This window comes from Maudiozyma barnettii (assembly GCF_903064755.1).
Source record: "Maudiozyma barnettii strain CLIB 1767 genome assembly, contig: KABA2_11, whole genome shotgun sequence".
NCBI lineage: Eukaryota > Fungi > Ascomycota > Saccharomycetes > Saccharomycetales > Saccharomycetaceae > Maudiozyma > Maudiozyma barnettii.
In genome coordinates, this window is record NW_024545248.1 from 13530 (window position 1) to 37006 (window position 23477).

The window sequence follows — 23477 nt, forward strand, 5'->3', positions numbered from 1 at the left end:
ATTTGCTGAGACTTATAGAACGTCTTTTATAATAGAAAATGTTAGACCCAATCGAAAGTATTATCTGATGAGCTGAAACTTAACAAGGAACGCAAGTAGAGAGAGTTAGGGTTTAACATTCTGAGTCTCATAAGACGTGTGCCTTAGTCTCAGGCTAGATATGGTATGTATTAACAAGTACATACGATCTTTATATAATATTGGATGCAGAACTTTGCTTATGGAGAGGACATACAGATTGATTTGCATAGTCTATATCTATTTACAATGTCTTACATTAACGATTATGATCTTCAGGAAGAAATGATTGAATCAACCTTTTTTTTAAGGGTATGAGCTTAACATGATATTGTAGACCTGCGGAACTAAATTTTAAACCCGTTGGAGCAGGTTTTGGGCGAATCATCAGCTTCCATAGATGGTAATAGTGGCAAAATTATTAGGAATTTGAAATAAGTTTTTTATTAGAAAATAACAGAACAGGTTTACAGTTTTAAAGATTGCTGATCGTTCATTGGGTGCTCTTATTTAGAAGTTCACTAGTTAAAGTTGCCAGTTATAAGGAAGCTGTAAGTAATATAATAGATTTGAATATCACACTCAGATTAAATGACTTGATGTTACAAAGTAGCTCGAAACAATTATCCGATAAATTGAAACTGTTCTTACTCTTAAGCAAACTGACCAAACTGAGGTTCTTTCCTGCGACGTACATAATATTATTGAACGTGTAAAGAAGTGAAATTTCTTTGAAGATATATATCTTTTTATATATGTATGCAGCTTCGCAACTTCTATATGGGTCTATGTAAAACTACTATATACATTATATTCTAATGGTGAACTCTGTAATATAGACAGATCAATAACGTTAGCAATATTTTAGTATTAACAGTTTTCCTTCTTAAACGTCTTTAAATTGAAATTGAAAGCACGTTAAATATTTCAACTTTTAGATTAAGTTACACAATGGATTATAATATTTTTAAACTGGATCTAAATATAAAAATAAAAATTATCTCCTAAGAAACTCTGTAAATTATTGTCCTCAAAAAGTAATTTAAAATTATTATCATTATTATTTTATTGTTTACAGTTGTGTCTCCCTTCATTCTTTTTCGCTATCACACTAAACGTAAAATTTTATAAAAATTATCAAATTATAAAAATAAATCATAAAAAAACTAAATTGTCATATTTTAAATAATTATATATACAATATCATCTATACAATTCAACCAATAATCAGATCATTCAATTTCTTTGTCGTTGGGAAATTATTTAAATTCTCAGTGACATAATTCTTCATTCTTTGATTACCTAACCAAATCTTACCGAGACCTACCATCAGATAACTTTTAACCAATTCTGTTGATTTCGTGATAAAACTTGACTCGTTACCTTGGTAGATGCTATTGAATATCACAAACGTTAATAATAATAGAGTTAAGGGAATCCAAAAGAACAATAACATGTTATCATTCTGGAAAGTTTTCTTTTGATTAACAAAAAATCTGTTCAATTTACGTTGTAACATATCATCTTCATCATCTTCAGAGGTCGATGATGCATTATGTGTGTCCTGGGATGACTCGATTTCTTGCCTTATTACTCCGATCTCTTTAGTATCCTCATTTACATCACCATTTGGTCTAGGGAACAAATCGTCATAGCTAGGTAAGTCATCATTCAAATGATTTAACATCCTATCCCATAGTGATTGTCTTTTAGTGCTATTACTTTCTGTTTGATCAGCTTGTTCTCTGATTACAGGGCTTTCAATAATTTGAGGCTCAGTTTCCACGGAACTTGTATCACCGTTAACACTTTGAATATATCTGTCCTCACCCATATCATTATGCTCTTCGTCGTTATTTTCATCATCTTCCGAAAATGAGATATTATCTTCGAAATCACAATCTGAAACATCACTTCCACTTCCACTGTCACTATCAGCATCAGCATCAGCATCAGCATCAGCATCACTATAAAGGTCATCAAAGATTCGTCTTGATCCTAATCTCAATGCATTCTCGTTCAAATCCTCATTAAATATACTTGAGTCCATACTCGAATGAGAAGATATTCTTGATAAATCATCAGAATTGTTGTTCTTACTTTCGTGTTTATCGAACAATTCTTCGATTATCTTGAATGATTCATGAGTCTGTTCATTGAAATTATCCACAAATAATTGTTTTGGAGTAATATGACTACCGTTTTTAATTCTAATATTGGAATTACAGCTCAGTAATAAAGTAATAACCTTTTGGTCACCTCCAATAGCAGCAAAATGTAATGGTGTAAAATCGAATGAATCTTCAATGGTCAATCTAACCCCAGATTTGATCAATAATAAACTTAAATCATAATAACCACTCAAAGCAGCTAGATGCAATAATGTTCTTCCGGCTGTATCACACATCGATAAATGAGTTGTTGTCTTATTCATTGATTTTATCACTTGAATTATCAATTTTTCATCTGTGACATCGGCATTATAATTGTACTGAGAACTATCCATTGTAGCGTTTTGTCCCTCTGTTGGTCCTGAAGCGTCTTCGCCACTACCAACTATTTTTTTGGCAATATTTCTTGCATCATCTAATCTACCATTCATTTTCAAACCAACAATTTGTAAAGCCAGTTCAATTAATTGTCTATCCGTTTCATCGGTGTAAGTAAACACTGAGCTCTGTATATTATTGTTGGTATAACTATGTGGTGGTAATTGACCATTATTGTTTGGATCATCTGGATCTGTCACCGTCACTAATACCTGGCCTGGTGTCTGTGTTGGAGGTAAATATGTTACCATTGTAGAACTATTCCAACATTGAGTCGAAAGAGCCAAGTTATTTCCAAATCTAACCTTTAAACCATCTTTGAAGTTAGACCCAAGTAGCGTGACCTCGATACCACCTGTAGTTGGACCTTTACCTGGGATGACACGTTCCAATGTAGGTTGGTTTGGATCAATTTGATCATTAAACGTGTTAAGGTCATTGGTAAAATCTGTCAAGAAAGCAGAATTCGATGATGAGGCAATGTTTAAATGTGATCTTTTTCTTGGATTTTGTGTAGTTGGAGTGAAAGCCAAATTATTAAAATTCATTGAATTTTGCCTTGGTAAGAAATCTGCTGTGGTAGCAGAGGAAGAATAATCCTGATAATTTGCACTAACATACTCACTAGTAAACGATTCGGAACCTCCTTCACTCAAAGAATTTGGCGATGGAATATAACGTTTCGGTTGTTGTGCAGGTAATGAAGGCGAGACAGCACTACTGCTGTTCAAGGATTGATTACTTGCGGAGCGAGTATCCTGTATATTTTGAATCGATGATGATATTGTTGTATTTGCACTCGACAAAGTCGGTACCAAATCATTCTTGGCGATCAAATCTATCACCGAATCTGAATTATTTATTGATGAAGGTTTTCTATCAGTAATTATTATTGGTGTCGTAATTTGTTTTGCAAAGACATTATTTTGAGAATCCAACACGACCAATAATATCTTGAAGCCATCGTTAGCTTTATGATGTCTACAGTAACAAACCATTCTAGTGGTAAGTGTAACTTCTTTATCCTGTTTCAAAGCCAATAATTGTTTATTATTAAATAAAATAGCACTTCTTCTTGGATTATCACACCATAACAAATTATCGCTGAGTCCTGATTTTCTACGAGATGCACGACGTTGCTCTCTTTGAACACATTTCATACAGACATCGACTACTTTGGGACTAGACATCATATATTCATCGTTAATCAACAGAAAAGTCTTAATTTGAAGAACTTTATCTACCGATGGATCAGATTCCAGAGTCAGTGGTTCTTGCAGATAGAATTTTTGTCTGGATATTGTATTTGTAGGTAGTTGAACGTAGTGTTTACCATGCAGCGGCTGGTCGAACGTGAGGGTCACCTTGAGTTGATTTTCCACCCTGGTCACTTCAGGCAAATCATTCACAGTCAATTTATAAGGTAAACTGTCTTCATCAAGATTGACATACTGTATCAACGTAGTCAAATCCACTGTATTGTTCTCGACGGCCGAATCTGGATCTATCGGCAGACTCCTACCAAACAATACTTTATCATCAATAATCTGCTGATAATTCACGACGGCATCGCCGGAATCTATGATAGGCATGGACGTATCCACTTTGATACTGTCGAAATGTTCATCCAGCATGTGGCTCAACGAGGCGTCCTCAAAGACTTGTTTCTCTTCGATATGGTCGTCAAACATCGACGGGTCTCCTAATTTCAAATACATCATCTCATCCCCGTCATGGCCGGAGTTCTCATCCACGTTTCTCGGATCGTAGTTCATCATCAGGTCATCGGGCAGTACACTCATCGCAATGTATGTTTACTCCTGTCCTAAAATATTCAAAGGATAAGCAACTAAATAAAAAACACCACGAGCTCAACTTATCTATTCCCTATCTCGAGTGGGTGTAGTTGACGTCCCCTTCCATTATATATCTATTGGATTACCTGTCTCCTGCCCTCAACGAAACCCACCAGCGGGAATCTCCGCAACATTTTTTTCGCTTTGCTTTGGCTGTTCGGTTTAACCGCCGAACTTTTTTTTGTTGAGAGGGGCGCCGTACCTCGTAGAGAGTGACACGCGTTTTTTGTTGAGCACCCTCGTGTCTAGTGATGTAGCCGTGTGTCTGGGTAACATCCCAACACACAACGAGAGCGAATCGTGACCAATCGCTGCCTACCTGTGTGTAGTCTGCAGTTCGACTCTCCTAGTTGGGCTGCTCAGCTTGCCCAGAGCTATATCTCTTCCTGCCCACTCGCCCAGTCCTTTTAGGGCAGAGCAACATCCACTGATGGCAGTCCCATCTCTCGCTGCTGCCGCTGGAGCAGTCGACTTTTGGTTGCTTCCAGCTGCATGCGGCGCTACCACTCCCAAGCCCTAACTTTCCCGAAACCCTAAAGCTCATCTCAAGAAATTTTTTTTTCGTTTTTTGCACTGAAAAATTTCATGGCGAAAGGAATTTTTGCGATGCCCTCAAAAGAAAGGCCTGGGGTCGCTATAAGAGGAAGCTGGGCTCGATCGATGCTACTGGATGCTCTTCTACTCTGAACACGCCATACGCTGTACGATCGATCGAGGATAATGACTGATAAGACTGTTAAGTTTGCTGAAGGTGAGACTGTTGCGGAGGCTGCTCCTGCCGTTGTTGAACCATCGAAATTCACTCCACATCCTGATGTGAGCAGAATCCTGGGTAATATATATATCAGTGGGGTTCAGCCTATAGTGGACCACACACCTTTGAAAGTTCAATATGGAATCACACATATTCTTTCAGTGATAAGATTCAATGTTATTCCCGAATATTTGGTGAGGAAAGGTTATACTTTGAAAAATATTTCTATCGATGATATTGGTACAGAAGACATCTTGCAACACTTCAACGAGACTAATAACTTCATCGACGAATGCTTGTTCCCAAATGAGTTAGAATATAATCCAGCTGTTGTTGATTTCAAGAAAAAACCACAAAAGGGTGGGATCCTGGTGCATTGCCAAGCAGGTGAATCAAGATCTGTGGCATTTGTCACTGCTTATCTAATGTATAGATACGGTTTGAAAGTAGACCAAGCTGTATACGCGATCAGAAGGAAGAGACCAGCAGTGCAAATAAATGAAGGGTTTATGGAACAATTGAAACTTTTTGAATCCATGGGATCTCCTCAGACTATCGACTATTTGAACGATAAAATATATAAAGTTTGGAAATTGGAAAATATGTCTGTACAAGAAAATTTCCAAATAGAAAAAGATTTCTATAAAGAAGGGAACGATGAAGATATGGAACTGAAACAATTAAATAAAGACGATTTGTCTCAGGTCACCGTGGTTAGATGTAAGAAATGTAGACATAGACTGGCGTTATCCACTAGTTTTATTCCTCATATCCCACCAAGTAAGGACTCCAGTGAATCCCATTTCATTAGAAAAGCAGCTAATTCCAATAGAGTTATTGATATTCAAGAATCTCAAAATACCTGTTCGCATTATTTCATGGAACCTCTGAAATGGATGGAACCAGAATTATCCAAACAAGAATTGGAAGGGAAATTGGCGTGTCCAAATTGTGAAATGAAAGTCGGTGCTTACAACTGGAAAGGGTCGAGATGTAGTTGTGGGAAATGGGTGACACCTGCTATCCATTTGCAATCCAATAGAGTGGACCAATTCCCATTAAACAAAGTAGCATTACCAAACATAGTCAATTTCAAATCGAGGGAATAGTTGCCTCATACATAATTATATAAAGTATTTATATATGTATATCTATTCAAATGTATCCTCACCTTCACTATCATCATCGTCATCGTAACATATTGCGTTTTCTTCGTCCCAACTTTCATTCTCTTCGTCATCATAATACGCATCTTCTTCGTCGTCCTGCTCAGCTTCTCCTTCAGGTTCTTGTATAGTAAGGCCCAATATATTGGCGTTATCGAATGTGTCTATCCCAGAATGCTCAACCGAAACATCAGACGTTTGAAACGATTCGTGAAACCTAAAATTCAACTCGTTCCTGCCAGCTACATTACCCATTCGGCGTTCAAGACTCAGATTTGATGCTTGGTTTTCATCATCTTCATCACATCTAACTTCTCCATTCTCATCAGACGGTATACATCCTTGCAACATGAAGGGCGAATCAACATTTGATAGATGTGTTACACTATTTCGATTCCATAACGAATCATATATGCTATTGGTCAATATCTGTTGTTGGACGACTTCAGGCTCTTTCCCATTGGACCCAAATCCAATTGGTTTAAAAATGTTGTCCCCCAAAGAACGTAATTGATTTCTCCTTCTATTTTCTTTTGCCACTTCCACACTCAAGTAATCGATCTTCCCTTTTAGGTTTCTCGAATAAAATAATGGTCGTGATCTCGTCGCACTATAAGAACCAAGCGAGTGCATATACTTGTTTCCTCGTATCCTCGTTCTTTCAGTTTTGCCTTGTACCAGATTCCCAGGTAGTCTTTTCCCTTTATCTCGATCATGCTCCATTTGTTTCTTAATATTACGGAAGAGAGGCAGATCGTTCAACGAATTTTTATAGGTACTTCCAAACATTTTTTGTCTTATAGTGCTTTGGTTTTCTGAACTTTAAAACAGACTCAATCAATTTAATCTCATCACAGTGTCTTCACTCTACATCCATTGGAAGGACACCACCTTCTAATGACAGATCTACTTCTACTTGCTACCGTTGCTAGTATTATTGACGCAACGGCTGTTGTTGTTGTTATTTGCCGCCTCTTAATTTTTCGAGTTCGCGATGCTTTGTTATTCTATATGTGAATCTCCTAATACAGTAATTTATAATATACAAATTTTATTCAAAAATATTATTTAAATATGGTATAAATTAATCTAATTATTTACACACTCTCTTGAGTAAATTCTGGGTCTCATCGACCGTCCAGTCAAGTAATCTCTTCTTTGAATTGATAATTTCGACGTAACTCCCCAAGATCTCTTGACTATTCAACTTTTGTTCTTCGAGAATTAGTTGTCTTTTCAAAGTCTTATCTGAGTTTGTTATTTTGTGCTCCCTCTTGGATTCCGCAATTTCATCTAGACTTCTAGTAATAGATATTTGCTTCAATTCCATATCAGATACACCTCCAAATCTTGTGATCAATGTTGCTCCACCGTCATCCATTCTTTGAATCTTGTATATAATCGATGCAATCATTGAGTTCATATTAGCGTTCAAATATGGAACGTTTGTAATATTAGACACCCATTCCATTACAGATCTTTTCTTCAAAAAATCGACATCTGCTTTGGATCTTATACCGTCTTCCAAAGTCTTCAACACCCAACCTAATTGACTGAAATAATATTCAAAGTTGATATCTGGCTTTGAAGGAGCAATAAGTTCATACATCATAGGAATATCGTTAGAACGAATAGAAGGACCATTTAGAACCCATTTGTAAGCCTTTTCATATAGTTGATTAGTTGGATGAAGCAGCAAATCACAGATTCTACTAGTTGCATACCAAATAATAGGTACGATTTTATTATTTTCTTCTACATTATCATTTGTACTATAAATGATTTTCTTCAATAGAATCTTAAAAATATTACCGTCTTTGAACTGCTGATTATCCTCTAGGGAATTAACCATTTGCGAAAGTATTAGACGTGTAATTTGAACAACATCTTTATCTGTATCTCCCAATGCTCCAACAAAATACTGAAACAAACCCGAAGTTAAATACTTTCTCACCTGGAAAACAATATGTTTCGATGCTGGATCGTCTGCATTATTCTTTTCAGAGACAAGCTCTTTATTATGAATCGAAATTAATAACAAAAACAATGGGTCATATATGACATGGGATGATTCTTTTGGTAAAATATATTCAGTGTCTTGATAAAACAAATTTAAAGTTTCTAAAAGTTCTATATTTGATTTTTGTAAACTCAATTCAGGAATACTAGGTCTTTCGATTCTATAGTTGGAAGTAGAGAAAGCAATATCTCTTTTCTTCAAAGTCAAGATCAATCCTTCCTTTTCTTCGATAAACAGTTTGGTGTTTCCCATTAAATCTAAAGTTTGTTCATCGTCTTCTTCCATAAAATCCCAAGTGTAAATGTTATTGACCCAGACTAATGACGTAGTAGACTCAATGATTTCTAGCATACGTAGGATAAGTCTATCAGTACTTGAAATACTACCAGAGTAAAATGTTAGCAGTTTCTTTTGAACAGTAACATTGGAGTTTCCTGTTGGATCAACGATGAATAAACTATACAACAAAGAAACAACCGAAAACGATAATTTATTTTGCGCAGATATTTTGTTCAGTGGGCAATCCTCATTATTTAAGATAAATTGTACAAGTCTTGCAGATTCAATAAACTTTTGCTTGCTCGATAATACGATAAGTAATGCATAATTGACAACATCTTCATCTGATATCCAATTTTTGCTTAAAATTGCTTCTAGTTGAGAATTCAGTATATTAGTGTTTACTTTCTCCCAAATATTGATTGACCTAACTAGTTCAGTAAAACTCTTTAACGTAGATTGGTATTTCTCTGTCAAAACCTCACGCTCAGTAAATATTTTTGTAATGTAAAGTGTCATCTTACCCAACCATTTAAGAATAAACTCTTCTGTAAACATGTTGGACGTTGCTACTAAATCAACAATCGAATCTGAATACTTGTGTTCGTATTCCTCAGTTGCAAACTTTATGATATTTAAATTTTGTTCTTTGGTTAAGTATTTTTCTCCATAAGTTGAAAAAAGTTTGAAATATAATCTAAAGTTAGAATTAGTCATTTCCTTATAGTTCTTGCAACATGATTCAACCACATTTCTTACAAATGTTTCGCCATCTTGAGACAAGGATGCTTCATATGCTAACCTATTAGCTACAGTAATTCTAACATCACTATCATGCACTTTAGAAAAGAATGGTTCAAATTCAGAAGGAATAAAGTAAGTTGAATTAGTGAATATAGATAGGAGTTCTGCATATTTATCATCGGAGATAAATCTTGACAACAAATCTTGGGAAGACATAGCATGAACTCTTCCATCTTTAATAAAGTTTCCTACTAATTTTTTGGTGACCTCAAAGGCGTCTGTGATTAATGTCAATAATAAGGCATAATCTATATGGTACGATGTATTCTGGTATAACTTTTTCACGATAATTGACGCCAGTTCAGAAGATTGATTAATATCAGCAGAGACAAACTTTGTAAGCTCATCATCAGATATCATTCCAACCAAAATTGATACTAAACTTCTCAAAGAGCTGTTATTTATATTTTTAATCATTTCTCTGTTATTCAACAACCAATCAAATATAAAATCGATAAATGTTTTGTTAAACTGAGGGAGTGCATCCATTACACTTGAAGCAACATTTAACACTTCACCAAGAATGAAAATTGATTTTTCCCTTTGTGACTTGGTGGAATCTTTAGATGAAATGTTGTCAAATAAAACCTTATAAATTCTTTCATCAAGGATATTAAAAGTTTTTGCTGACTGACAATAAACGTTTAAATTTAAACATAAACAACTAACATATTTCTTTAGATTACCGTTTAGTTGAATCTTCTCGTCAGCAGCCAATTGTCTTAACTTGACCAAGATGACAGCTGCATCTAAATCATTAACAGGAATTCTTTGACTCTTCTCTACGCTGGACCACTTAGAGAGAGTTACGAAAAGTGAATAGGATGAGCCGATCCCCTCATTTAATAGATATTCTTGAGATTTCAAAGTTTCAATGCCATCTTCAGAGAAGTCAAAATATACCTTCCTTAAGTTTTCTGGAATATCTAATAATTGTTGAGTTGCAACATTTACAATTCCTATTTGGGACTCACCTACAAAAACTAGAGATCTTAAAAATAAACAAACCCATTTGGAAGTAATATCATAGTTTGTTGTCTTATCAACGAATTTCCATTGTTCAATTAAAGCCATGACGAAAGGTGATATATAATTAAATTCCTTTGACATGTCAACATATTTGTAAATTGTCTTCATACAACGTGAAATACATTCATCCAGTAATTTCCAAATAGAATTCATATCATCAGATTGACTACTATGCAATGAAACTATCTGTAGACTATTAATCAATGCAAATATTGGGGATGCTAAAGTTTTGTTATCAAATATGACTGTGCCATGTAACAAATCGATCAACAATCTAGTTATCTTTAATGTCATGGTTGTCTTTGAGTTTTTGGATGATGCTAATTTCAATAAAGAACTGAATAACGAATTTTGATTAGAAGGTGCATTCCACCATCTCATCTGCGTACCATTAAATTTCTGAAATTGTAAAAATTGATCTAGAATGGCAACATCCATACCCGAAAACGATGGTTTAACCATTATATCGGTGAAGATATTTGGTGTTTGTAGAGATACTGAGAAAAAATTTGAAAAAATGTTACTGTAATAACCTAGAATAGTCGAAAGAGATAACTGTAATATTTGATTATTCTTGTCGGTGTTATATGTGTTAGCTAAAACGTTTGTAAAAATCTGTAAATCTGGAATATTTTTTAATACCATGGTACTGATAACAGCTCTTTGAGAACCCCATCCTTTTTGTGTATATAATTGTAAAATTTTATCCAATTTTTGGAAGGCGAACACTATTAGTTGACATGCTAACTGTTGAATAATCTTATTTTCATGTTGTAAAGCCTTTGTTAATGCAGATTTTGCTAAGGATGAAGGAATAATATTTTCGAAGACTAAACTTTCACTTGGGGACGAATCAGTTTCAACATTTTTAATGAATTCTGGGATATCAAGTCTTATAATTCTACCCAATAGAAGGGTCATACCGAACCAATAAGAGGTCATTTTAGGATCATGAGTACCTAAAGATGATATATATGTACAATATGGAGCGACTAATTCAGGTGTATGGTTTAGAATCTTAATGGTAGTAGTTGATTGCAAATCGTCTTCCCATGGCTTAAATATCCTTAAAAGATTGAATAAAAGTTTATTGTGTAACTTAAATTCTTTTTGATGAACTGTTATTGGAACACCTGTATTGGAACCTGTGATAGGTGATGCTTCAAACCAAACACTGTTATCTGGATATGCAATACTAAATTCAGGAGAACTACCGTATACAATGAAGAACTGGTTGATCTTTTTCACTAGTTCTTTATTCTGCGAGTAATAGAAATGATGCAATTTTGAAATCGTTAATTCGTTTAATACTTTACACTTTGTTGTTCTTTTAAAAAATTTCTCCTCTAGGATACTAGTTGTGAACAATGATACTGCTCTCTCCACCAATTCATCCGAATCATTCTTATCAATGAATTTGAACCATGCACCCATGATCTTGGAATTGTCAGTTAATAAGTCCCTTCTTAATAGTGCAGGAGTCTTACTGATTAGTAAAATCCAAAAATCTAGGAAAGTCTCTCTCATAGTTTTGTAATTTTTACTTTTATTAGAATCATTTTGACGCTTATTTTCAGTTTCTGCCTTTGGTGGCATTAAAATCCTCGTCAAACTTGGTAAAGATAAATCAAAATATGCCAAGAAATCCTCAATATGTTGAGAATTGTTGAAGGTAATCATTTCTTTCATTAGTCTTAAAACTGGGTTAGTCACCTGCGCACGTTGATTATTCATACATCTATACAGGACCTTTACGTAACTTGTCAAAATTAATTGGATTAATAATGTACCATTCGATAATGTGTCTGGATGGGCAGCTAAAATATGCAAAGTCTTAACAAGTAATGAGGTTGCATGAGAAGTCTTCGGATGATTATTTGTCTGTGCATAATATGACCATGTTTGCACTACTTGGTTAGCAAAACCTTTACGGAAGAACTGAATCAAAGGTTGGTAGTCACTAGAAGAAGTTCCATATCCCATATCCTTTAGAATATTTTCTAAGCTATCTAGAACACCATTATCAACATCACTACTTTGGATAGGCTGGTCTTTCTTATTATTATTACCTTTGTGGTGGCCACCGTATTTACCCTTTCCTGCTTCCATTGTGTCTTATACTTCTGGTACAGTTGATTTGATGTTTCGCAGCTTTATTATATTTGAAAAATGCAAGAACAGGTATAAGATATCCTTTTCAAGAGAAAAGTAGTACTTCGAGATGAGGTGAGATGAGCTTCCTTCAGGCATCGCATACTTTTCCTCAATTGAAAAATTTCTTTCGGTGAACTTCGTAGGTAGCGATATTATACCCAGTTAGCCGGGTTTAAAAGAAGAACCTATCTCCATTCACTTAGACAGTTCGTTAAATGTAGAGAAATATTTAACCCTCAAAGATTGTTCAGTGGACTATTGGAACACTAATTACAAAACATACAATTTCGACTCTTTATGTTGCGTACAGCAAGACAACGTTGCGGTCTAAATAGCTCATTCTTGGGGATTGCCAGATGGCAGACCAGGAATCAACATAGTGCATCATCCCTTGGGCCTCCTCCAAAGACTACATTCGACAGATCGATGATTAGACCGTTTGTATGGGTTGTAGTATTCGGATCATTGGTGACCCATGTGATAGATAGAAGACAAGCTTACTCTGATATGGAAAAACGTTATTCATTAAAGAATACTATTTTGAAGGATCTATTGAAAAAAGTTGAAAGTGGTAGTACAACTGTGACAGAAGAACAAATAGAACATGAATTACGATTAGTAAATAAGATGTTTGTAAGGGATAAAAGTTTGGGAATGAAAGAGGTGGAAAATGTGCTTTCCCAAATGCAAATCTCTATCACTAAACGTGAAGAATATGACTATGATGAAGAAGAATCCCTTGAAGATATATGGAATGGAATACTGGAGGAAGCAAATAACGACAAGCCGCTTAAGAAATCAAAGAGGGAGGTTACCACACCACCCTCGATCACTACCAGTACCAGAGTGTTGAACGATATCATTGTTGATAAAGAAACATTAAAACAGTTACGAGAAACGGAGATAGAAGATTCCAATGATTTCTCTCAAAATACCGATCAACATCTGATTGTAGAGAATCCAGGTGAACTAAGTAGCTCTGCTAAATTTTTATAAATATACACACATATTGTAAATAAGAACTAATATTCTAAATTTCCATTACAGAAATGATCACAAAAATAGAATGAATTAACGTCCTGCACTATTTTTAAAATGTATAAATAAGTAAAATCTTCTATAAACGGTTCACACATACATATACTATAATAAGTAAATGACTACATACAAATGTATCTTCATAGTACATTATGTGTCTCCTCAGTTGATATTATTTCTGGTTGAATCTTTCCTTGGGGAGACATTGCACTAGTTTTGGATCCTCTGTGTTCCTGATTACGGGATCGGCTCTCCACTGTTTCTGCCACCATCGAACTTTCACTTGGTTTTGATATTGCTGGACTTGGTGATTGGTGATTTTTACCAGGGGAAAATTGTGGCCTATTATGTGCAGTATGATGAGAAGGTGACATATTATTATTCGAAACTCCCATCTTAGGGGATTGATTATCTCCAAAGAGTGCTGAATTAGATCTGTTCATCCTTGCTCTGTGCTCATGAACCATATTGACATTCAATTCATTCTCTATTGTTGGAGTGGATGCGTATGATGAAGGAGATCCATGATGGAAGTTATTATCACGCAGACCCACCGTTTCTAAATCTGTTGCACTTCCAAAACTGTTTAGTTGTGGCGTACTATCAGGCAGGTTAGACAACCCATGAAGTATATCTTGAGATATTGGATTGGTTATATTTAGTGGTGGTCTAGAGTTATTTGCCTGTTTACCATTTGCTGATAAGTCTGGAGTTCTAAAGGATATAGATCTATCAGTCCCGCCATTTGGAACCTCCTCATCAGTTAAAAGACCTGGAATCTGAGTCAATAACATGTGTATATTATTGAATGCATTACGTAATTTATCAAAACTTTTAGATCTAACTCTCAGGACCCAGATATAATTACGCATCAAATCTCGAAATGTGATAGATTCTTCCTTTGTAGGAGCTGTTACATAAAGTAACGCTGCAAATGTTCCAATTAACATCAAATTTCCAGTGGAGCAACCGTACCAAAAAGAACTGACGTGTTCATTTTTCAAGTCACCAACAAATTCGATAGCTGCCACTAATCTTGTTCTTGCTGCTGTTCTACAAACTTGTACCAATTCCTTTGGCGTGTTTGGTTTCAACGAAGATATGATCTTACGATGTAAGGTAATTTCTGCTGCAAAATATATTAGTGTCAATGTAGCGTTTGAATTAAATTTCTTTTCGGTAAAATTGTTCATCGACAACTGTTTTGGTAAAGAATGATACCATTCTCTTAATTTCAATTGTAATGGTTTAGCAAGTTTTAGAACCTGCTCAATATTGGTGTTTACATGAATGGCCCCTTGAGTATAAAATGTGTCCATAATTTCGCCGACAATTATACTTAGAGAAACCATTTGCTGAAACATTAAAGCACCGTCTTGATATTCTTCATTTGTCAATGACATATCATAAAGCCCCAGATTCCCAGTGTTCAAACCAGTGGAGGATCCATCACGTTGTTGTTGTCCAACAGAATCTAAACTTCCAAATCCCTGTATTATTGGTGATGTTGATGGGAATTCACTTCTTTTTAAAATGTTAACCATCCAGTTACGACCTAAAATTAAATGAGAATGGCGACCTTCTATCAAAGCACACCACTTGTCTGTGGACCAAACAGCCCACGCTAGTCTCTTACGTAAATCTTTTTCCCATTTAGGCAATTTCCAATCTTGACAGCTAACACCAAGACCTAATTCTTCCGACAAAGCAACAACATTGGAACACAATACCCAATTATTTCTAGATTCACTTCTGCATTGAAGTAATAATAGACCAGTTTGAATCATACTCAGCTTGGGTCTCTCGATTCTTTCAAAAAAAGTTTTGAATGCAATATCGTTCAATACTTCAACTACATCAGGCTTGGCAAATCCAATCAGTTTGGGATGGAAATCCCACCATTGAAGAGCCAAGGAATAAATACATGCCAACAAAGGTGTAGTTAATTCCCTATATGATCTCAAGTATTTTTCTAGGAAAACTCGTTCATGTAAAATAGGAAAGTATGGGTGGACACGTTTGAAAAAAATTTCAACCAAAAGTTTACCATGTGGATGAACCAATTCCTCCACCATATCTATCTGTTGTTCTTGTTCAATATACAACTTCTGGTTGTAATCATCACTTAGTAAGAATTGAACTTTGGGTGCGACTTTCCTCAGGGATAATGTTTTCGATATCTGTATCTGATCGATATTGTCCAACTTAATATGGTCTACAATACCAATATCATATATGGATGTAGGCCCGACGTAAAATGATGATCGAGGGTACTGAATTTGAGGATGTTGCTGTTGCTGTTGCTGCTTCTTCAATACAGTCTGAGACATGGAGTGATGTGGTACAGCTACTTTTGTCTGTTGGTCCATCATTGGTTGAGATTGTGGCCTTTGCACATCTCTCGCATTCATGACTCCACTATGTACTAAATTATCATACTGAGTTGGAGTACTTCCCTGTTGACCCATAGATGTATTTAAAGATTGTAAGAAACTTGAATAGTATTCGTTTTGAATATCACCATTAGATAGCTTATTCGTTTCGTTAGTTCTTGATTTCTTTCTTGGTAAATTTTCAACAAGCATATCTGATTGTTCTTCAGTCCGTTTCGTGTTATTAACCGACCTTTCAAAGGTACATTTACGTTTCTTGGTTTCACATTCAATACAATTACCAAGGTCAGGTACAAATACACATTGTTTATTTTGTTGTGCACAGAAATCACAAATTTTGCTTGAACCAAACTTATTGTGGTTGTTATTAGCATGTGGCTTGTGCATCACGTTTTGGTATTGCTGCAATAAGATATCGAGGTGTTCACCGTTCTTCGATATGGCACCTAACTCCAAATGCTGCTGATCTCCAGCAACAGTATCATGAACATCCGTTACTTTCGATGGTGTAACCGACGACTTGGTTTGAGATTGAGATTGCGGTTCCGAATGATTTAAATGATTCAACAAGTTCGAGTAATTCTCTTCAGAAAATTTCATCAAATCTACATTATCCTGGTCAGTATTAGCCTTCTTATCAGCACCAGCATCCATACTACCTTCCTTCTTTGAGGCAGCCGTTCCGGAATCCTTATCGTGATTAGAAGAATCCTTATCAGCTTCATTATTTTCCGGCAAATTGTGGGGCGTGTATTCTTCACCATCTGCAACGTTACCTCCAGAGGCAGTAGCAACAGTCCCTATCGCACTTGTGCTCCTGGGAGTATCATGATCACCTATTTGGTCCATATTACCTGTGACATTACCTATTGGACTGCTATGGCTCGTCATTGGTGTCCTATCTCTAGATTCGAGAGCCAAACAAAAAAAATTATGCTTTAGATCAAATTATATCCTAACCCCCGAACGTAGCTATATAAAACAAAAAGGTGGGACTAAGCTAATAGTGTATATATTGATCAACTCCAAACTGTCCCGAATAACCAGCGGTTAGCAGCTACAGAAGAGGTATATATCTTGCAGTCTTGTTCTTTAATCATTTGTTGACTGTTTTCACAATAGTTGATGATTATCTAAATCTTTCCACGCAGCGTCTCTTTGCAATTTTGAAAAGTCAAAGGAATCGATTCTGTTGTGCTATAAGAGAAGAAGAACAGAGAAGTTCCACTTTATGGACACTGGTTGAAGAGAGTAACCCTGGGGTCATAACGTGATATCAGCAAGTGTACCGGCAGTTATGTGGAAGGCGATCAAGGACGACAAAGGAAGAACGTACTATTACGACACGGTCAATAAGAAATCGCAATGGGAGAAACCTGCAGAATTGGCGAAACCAGTCACTACGAGTCCAACAGATCAAGAACCGGTTCTGCCTAAGGATTGGAGATCTGCCAAGACCAAAGAGGGAAAAGTTTACTATTATAATGTACAGACTAAAAAATCACAATGGGATATACCTAAGGAAACTGAACCGAAGGTGCAACCGACAGTGACTCCGAAACAACATGCTGCTACTACTGGCGTGAAGAAGGAAGTCTTTATTGAAGGTGACTCCCAATTTGGCAACAAATCTGCACTTCTGACAGTTAGGACAGCCAGCAAAGAAGATGCAGAACCACAGTTTATAGCAATGCTTCAGCAGAATAATGTGGATGCTACATGGTCGTTTAGTCGGATTATGAACGAATTGGGGACGAAGGATCCCAGGTACTGGCTTGTGGATAACGATCCACTATGGAAACAGCAGATGTTCAATAAATACCTGGATAATAGAACGGAGGAGCAATTGTTGAAAGAACATTCCGAGATCAATAAGTTTCAAGAAGCCTTCAAAGAAATGTTGAAGGGGAAATCCTTGGAGGTCAATTACTCGACCAGTTGGAACGATGCAAAGAGGCTCATATCTGACGAACCTATATATAGTCATTCTGTGGTCAGTGAGTTGGAGAAGAAGAGGTGTTACGATGAGTACATCCTAGAGTTACGTAAAGAAAATGAACAGGAACACCATAAACTCAAAGAACAAGCATTGATTGAATTGCGAGACTATTTGAAAAGTGTAATACATGTTGAACAGGATGATATGCCTATGTCGTGGCAAAATCTATGCAATCAATACCTTTTTGACAAAAATAAAAGATACATGGCGAACCAACATTTTTCAATACTGACACACGAGGATGTCCTCAAGGAATACATTAACTTGGTACAACAAATAGATGCTCGCATAATACAGGATTTACAACAAGGGGAGAAAGAAAATTATTCTAGAGACAGATACGCTCGTGACAATTTTAAAAAGCTCTTGAAAGAAGGTATACCGAATCTTGTGGTTCGTGCTACAACGAAATGGTCCGACATATACCCGTTGATCAAAGGAGAGAGTGCATTTTTGAACATTGTGGGACGTAGAGGGTCTAATCCAATAGATCTCTTTCTAGATTTAGTAGAAGAAAAATATGTCATAGTATGTGGACTACGGTCGATCGGCCAACAGGTACTCATCGATGCATCATTTGAATGGCTGGCTCAAAACGATAAAAACACAAGTGCAATCACAAACATATTACGCCAGAATGTACAGTTTGATAGTGTTGACGATACGGATTTGGAGATCGTGGTGAAGGAGATCATAAAGGCCAGGGAAGATATGCTAGAGGAACAGAGGGCAGAAGAATTGTATCTGGAGAGACAAGTGAAACATAGGTTTAAGGAAATGCTAACGAAACATTATACGCGGGCACATACCACTCCTGCCACTAAATGGGAAGAATCACAGCATCTCTTCAAGGACACTCCGGAATATTTGCAATTGAAAGATGACCAAGTTGGAGAGGCCATCTATAACGAAGTATGCCAGACGCTCCGTGACCAGAAAGAGAACCCTCACACTGCAGACCCTCACACCAGAGGTACAAAAAGACCACTCCAGCCAACCATTGCATTAGACTATTAGCATATATATGTACATATATCGAATAGTAATCGTTTACATAAGTGCCCAGTCCAACATCGCTTCGAACGAGCAGCACGGTTACCACCTGTTCCCAAAGGCGGAGAAACAAATTGCTGAGAAGGTAAAAATGTGTAATCGAATATCGAAGAGGAAAGCCTCATCAGGAGGCAGTGATAAAGAGTCAGAAAGAGTACATCCTGGCAGCAACATATATAAGCTAAACATAGCGAACAAGAACGTATTGACACTCTAACTAAGGCAGACCAAGTAAATTATGGAGAGTAAGAACACCAGTGAGGGATCTACAGATATGAGTGCATCTGGCCAAACAAGTATACTGAACCGCCAACGTATAATATCGGACCCAGACATCAAATCGTTACGAGATAGAAAGCCTCCAGAGAAGAAACTAGCAATAGTGGAACCACTAAAGGGTGAACAAGTTTTAAGCTCACCTGTTACGTTACCAGATGGGGAAAGCTGTGCTAGAGACCCCACTAGCGGCAAATGTATATCATTTGCCACACCTAAACCTGAAAATACACCACATCATAGATTATCGATAAGTTGCATACCGAACAAGACACGCCCTAAAGTAACCGATCCAACAATGGCTAAGGAAGGTGCATCAAAGGACCAACAGCAACAGAATGAGGGCGACGATGGCGTAGAAGAGAAGAACTGCACTGTTGATATGCCTGGTAACTTTGTATATTTACCAAGTAGTTCGGATGATAAACAGGATGCAGACGAAGGGAAAGAGATTAAAAAGACTATAACGAATGAGACCCCTATTATATTACCTGAAGATAATGGGCCAGAATGTAAGAAAATAGTATTTAAAAAACAAGCAAATGCAGTGGAACCTGAGGTTCCATTTACTGCTTTTTTCGCAAAGGAGGATGACAAGAAATTCCATATATTAATTGGTGCTACAGGTTCTGTAGCTACTATCAAAATTCCATTAATTATAGATAAATTATTCAAGATATACAGTCCCGAAAAAGTGTGCATCCAATTAATAGTGACAAAACCTGCAGAACACTTCCTTAATGGACTCAAAATATCTTCCAAGGTCAAAATATGGAGGGAAGAAGATGCCATTGCCGATACTAATAATGATATGATGTTATTCCATGAATTACGTCGTTGGGCTGATATTCTGTTGATTGCCCCTTTATCTGCTAATAGTTTAGCTAAACTAGCTAATGGTATTTGTAACAATTTGCTAACGAGTGTCTTTAGAGATTGGCCTGTCTCGGGGGCCCCCGTCCTTGTGGCCCCTGCAATGAATACATTCATGTATGTGAATCCAATGACTAAGAGACATTACATGGCCTTGGAGGAAAACTTCCCCTTTGTAGAAATATTGAAACCTGTAGAGAAAGTGTTGATCTGTGGTGATATTGGAATGGGTGGTATGAGAGAATGGTCTGATATTGTGGAGATTGTTAGACAACGGATCAAAGAGATCATCATAAGGCGAAAATCAGAAGCAGAAAACGCAGAAGAAATAGACACCATCGATGTGGACACCGAAGATGATGTGGAAGACGACGACGACGACGACGACGACGACGACGACGATGACGATGATGATGATAATGACAATAATGATATTGATGATAGCGAAACTGATGATGGCGACGACGACGATGACGACGACGATGACGACGGCGACGACGGCGACGAATCGAGCATCTTAGATTCGGACACAAACTCAGACCGGATGACTGCAGAGACTGCGCACTCCAAAATTAGCTATCACAAGCAGTAGACCCCCCATCTTAGATTCATTATTATATAGATAGATACATAAAGTTTTCTATAAGGTTCAGTTGTAACACTCTCAATAAAGCATCACTGTGCACGAGCAGGCCCACGCCCACCGAACAAAAAAACGAAAGCTGAAAAAGAAGACGAAATCGATTCGACCCTCTTAAAACAACCCTGATTACTACTCTTTCTCTTATCGAACATAAGGTGACCCATCCATAGAGCTACAAAAGTGTATACACCTACTAACACTCACATATATATATACCCGATTACAATGTCTTTCCTGGGATTCGGTAATGGTCAACCACAACTAACCTCTGAACAAAAGATCAGTGCTGCCGAGACTGAACTTGACTTGGTCACCGATATGTTCAACAAGCTTGTTGATAACTGTTACAAGAAATGCATCAACACTCAGTATTCTGAAGGTGAGTTGAACAAGAACGAGTCTGCCTGTTTGGACAGATGCGTTGCTAAATACTTTGAGACAAATGTCAAAGTAGGTGAGAACATGCAACAACTGGGCCAAACTTTCACTAATGCTGGTAAATTTTAAATTAATCTTAATTTAGACGACCTTCTTTTTTTAAAACTTACAAAAATTATCTATACTTCTTTCAGCCATAGTTCATGTACATATATCTTCACATATAATAATCATAATAAACATATATTATTTCTCATTTATTGTTGAAATGAGGTTCATTGGAAACTTCCCTTTACGGTTTCTGCGGTGATTATTCTCGCTTAATCATGTATAATATTACATCAAATGGCAAAAAGAGAGATGCCGTAGGAGAAGAAGCAACTTGATCGACTGAATTAGAACATAATCGAACCACTAAATCTGAAGTTTTATGTTTCAGATACGTTTCAGTAGATGATGATTAGAAATTTCATTGATATATTTCGGTTTTTTAAACTGATTTGAGAACAACAAGAATATTTTCTCTCTCTATTGAAGTTCATCAACTCATTCTTTTCAAGATGTCAGTGACTCTATCTTTTATAAGTGATTGGATCTACGTTTGACAAAAAGTTTATAACAAATACTTGACTCAATAGCTTTAAAGTCTCCAGAAAACTATCCTTTTAGCATCCTAATAACCAAGGTATAATATCGATAATATCAATAATACTTCTCTATTATGGGTTGCACAGCAAGTACACAAATCAGTGAGGATGAGAACGATCCATTCTTACAAAGTCAACGAGCTAATGATGCTATTGAACAATCCTTACAAAGAGAAAAACAAAAGGATAAAAATGAAATTAAATTATTATTGTTAGGTGCAGGTGAATCCGGCAAATCCACTGTCTTAAAACAATTAAAATTGCTACATCAAGGTGGGTTCAATCATCAAGAACGTCTTCAATATGCACAAGTAATTTGGGCAGATGCTATTCAATCAATGAAAATTTTGATTATTCAAGCTAGAAAACTTGGAATACCATTAGATTGTGACGATCCTAATAAGAATCCTGAATTGTTTGAATTTAAAAGATTACTTTTAAGTGCAAAGGCTCTTGATTTTATAAATGCCAGTATTGCTGGTGGATCAGGCTTTTTAAACGATTATGTATTGAAATATTCCGAAAGGTATGAGACAAAGAGAAGGATTCAAAGTACAGGTGAAGCCAAAGGGTTTGACACTAATTTGGATAATAATAACCTAGATATGAATGGTTTAACTGAAATAAATTCAAATAAGCCCATTTTAAATATGTCGATTAATGAAATATCGAAAAATCTAAATGATACAGGTGACGATCACATGTTTGTCGAAAAGAAAACCGCTACAGCTACGGAGAAGAAGTTGTCAAGAGAAGATATCGCTACTGCGATTCAAGAATTATGGAAAAATGATTCTGGTATCAAACAATGTTTCACTAGGTCTAACGAATTTCAACTCGAGGGCTCAGCTGCTTATTATTTCGATAATGTTCATAAATTTGCTGATCCAAATTATATTTGCACAGATGAAGATATATTAAAGGGCCGTATAAAGACTACAGGTATAACAGAAAACGAATTTAATATAGGTTCTTCTAAATTCAAAGTATTGGATGCTGGTGGTCAAAGGTCTGAACGTAAGAAATGGATTCATAGTTTTCAAGGGATCACCGCCGTACTGTTTGTCCTTGCAATGAGTGAATATGATCAAATGCTATTTGAAGATGAAAGAGTCAATAGAATGAATGAATCGATAATGTTATTTGATGCGTTATTGAATTCAAAATGGTTCCGTGATACACCTTTTATTTTATTTTTGAATAAGATGGATTTATTCGATGAAAAAGTAAAAAGAATGCCAATAAGGAAATACTTCCCAGATTACCAAGGTCGTGTTGGTGACTCTGAGGCAGGAGTAAAATATTTTGAAAAAATATTTTTGAGTTTGAATAAATCTAATAAACCGATATATATCAGAAGAACATGTGCAACAGATACTCAATCTATGAAATTCGTATTGAGCGCAGTTACTGATATGATCGTTCAACAAAATTTGAAGAAAAGTGGTATAATATGATATGTAAAAAATAACTTTTGATTATTATGTATTGTTGTAGGAAAAATAACAACAAATAAAGAATATTTATATATATATAAGGTGGGAATGT

General features: G+C 36.1%; 10 protein-coding genes across 10 annotated transcripts; 6 read left to right on the forward strand and 4 right to left on the reverse strand.

The window, feature by feature from the left end:
- Window positions 1-1234: 1234 nt before the first annotated feature.
- Window positions 1235-4369, reverse strand: MGA2 (Mga2p; the record flags this gene model as incomplete). Its single annotated transcript, XM_041552563.1, has 1 exon — window positions 1235-4369. One exon carries the CDS (start codon window positions 4367-4369, stop codon window positions 1235-1237), a length of 3135 nt encoding a protein of 1044 aa, XP_041408497.1.
- A 774-nt stretch (window positions 4370-5143) lies between these two features.
- YVH1 (tyrosine protein phosphatase YVH1) lies at window positions 5144-6286 on the forward strand (the record flags this gene model as incomplete). Its single annotated transcript, XM_041552564.1, has 1 exon — window positions 5144-6286. The coding sequence occupies one exon, from the start codon at window positions 5144-5146 to the stop codon at window positions 6284-6286; it is 1143 nt and encodes a 380-aa protein (XP_041408498.1).
- A 42-nt stretch (window positions 6287-6328) lies between these two features.
- Window positions 6329-7132, reverse strand: MND2 (Mnd2p; the record flags this gene model as incomplete). The annotated part of the gene is made up of 1 exon (XM_041552565.1): window positions 6329-7132. One exon carries the CDS (start codon window positions 7130-7132, stop codon window positions 6329-6331), a length of 804 nt encoding a protein of 267 aa, XP_041408499.1.
- A 304-nt stretch (window positions 7133-7436) lies between these two features.
- URB1 (Urb1p) lies at window positions 7437-12584 on the reverse strand (the record flags this gene model as incomplete). The annotated part of the gene is made up of 1 exon (XM_041552566.1): window positions 7437-12584. The coding sequence occupies one exon, from the start codon at window positions 12582-12584 to the stop codon at window positions 7437-7439; it is 5148 nt and encodes a 1715-aa protein (XP_041408500.1).
- A 342-nt stretch (window positions 12585-12926) lies between these two features.
- On the forward strand, window positions 12927-13625 carry INA22 (Ina22p; the record flags this gene model as incomplete). The annotated part of the gene is made up of 1 exon (XM_041552567.1): window positions 12927-13625. The coding sequence occupies one exon, from the start codon at window positions 12927-12929 to the stop codon at window positions 13623-13625; it is 699 nt and encodes a 232-aa protein (XP_041408501.1).
- A 182-nt stretch (window positions 13626-13807) lies between these two features.
- Window positions 13808-16951, reverse strand: DAL81 (Dal81p; the record flags this gene model as incomplete). The annotated part of the gene is made up of 1 exon (XM_041552568.1): window positions 13808-16951. One exon carries the CDS (start codon window positions 16949-16951, stop codon window positions 13808-13810), a length of 3144 nt encoding a protein of 1047 aa, XP_041408502.1.
- A 406-nt stretch (window positions 16952-17357) lies between these two features.
- On the forward strand, window positions 17358-19076 carry PRP40 (Prp40p; the record flags this gene model as incomplete). Its single annotated transcript, XM_041552569.1, has 1 exon — window positions 17358-19076. The coding sequence occupies one exon, from the start codon at window positions 17358-17360 to the stop codon at window positions 19074-19076; it is 1719 nt and encodes a 572-aa protein (XP_041408503.1).
- Window positions 19077-19350: 274 nt separating this feature from the next.
- Window positions 19351-20853, forward strand: KABA2_11S00396 (phosphopantothenoylcysteine decarboxylase complex subunit CAB3; the record flags this gene model as incomplete). Its single annotated transcript, XM_041552570.1, has 1 exon — window positions 19351-20853. One exon carries the CDS (start codon window positions 19351-19353, stop codon window positions 20851-20853), a length of 1503 nt encoding a protein of 500 aa, XP_041408504.1.
- A 276-nt stretch (window positions 20854-21129) lies between these two features.
- TIM10 (protein transporter TIM10) lies at window positions 21130-21411 on the forward strand (the record flags this gene model as incomplete). Its single annotated transcript, XM_041552571.1, has 1 exon — window positions 21130-21411. The coding sequence occupies one exon, from the start codon at window positions 21130-21132 to the stop codon at window positions 21409-21411; it is 282 nt and encodes a 93-aa protein (XP_041408505.1).
- Window positions 21412-22003: 592 nt separating this feature from the next.
- GPA1 (guanine nucleotide-binding protein subunit alpha) lies at window positions 22004-23386 on the forward strand (the record flags this gene model as incomplete). The annotated part of the gene is made up of 1 exon (XM_041552572.1): window positions 22004-23386. The coding sequence occupies one exon, from the start codon at window positions 22004-22006 to the stop codon at window positions 23384-23386; it is 1383 nt and encodes a 460-aa protein (XP_041408506.1).
- Window positions 23387-23477: the final 91 nt, after the last annotated feature.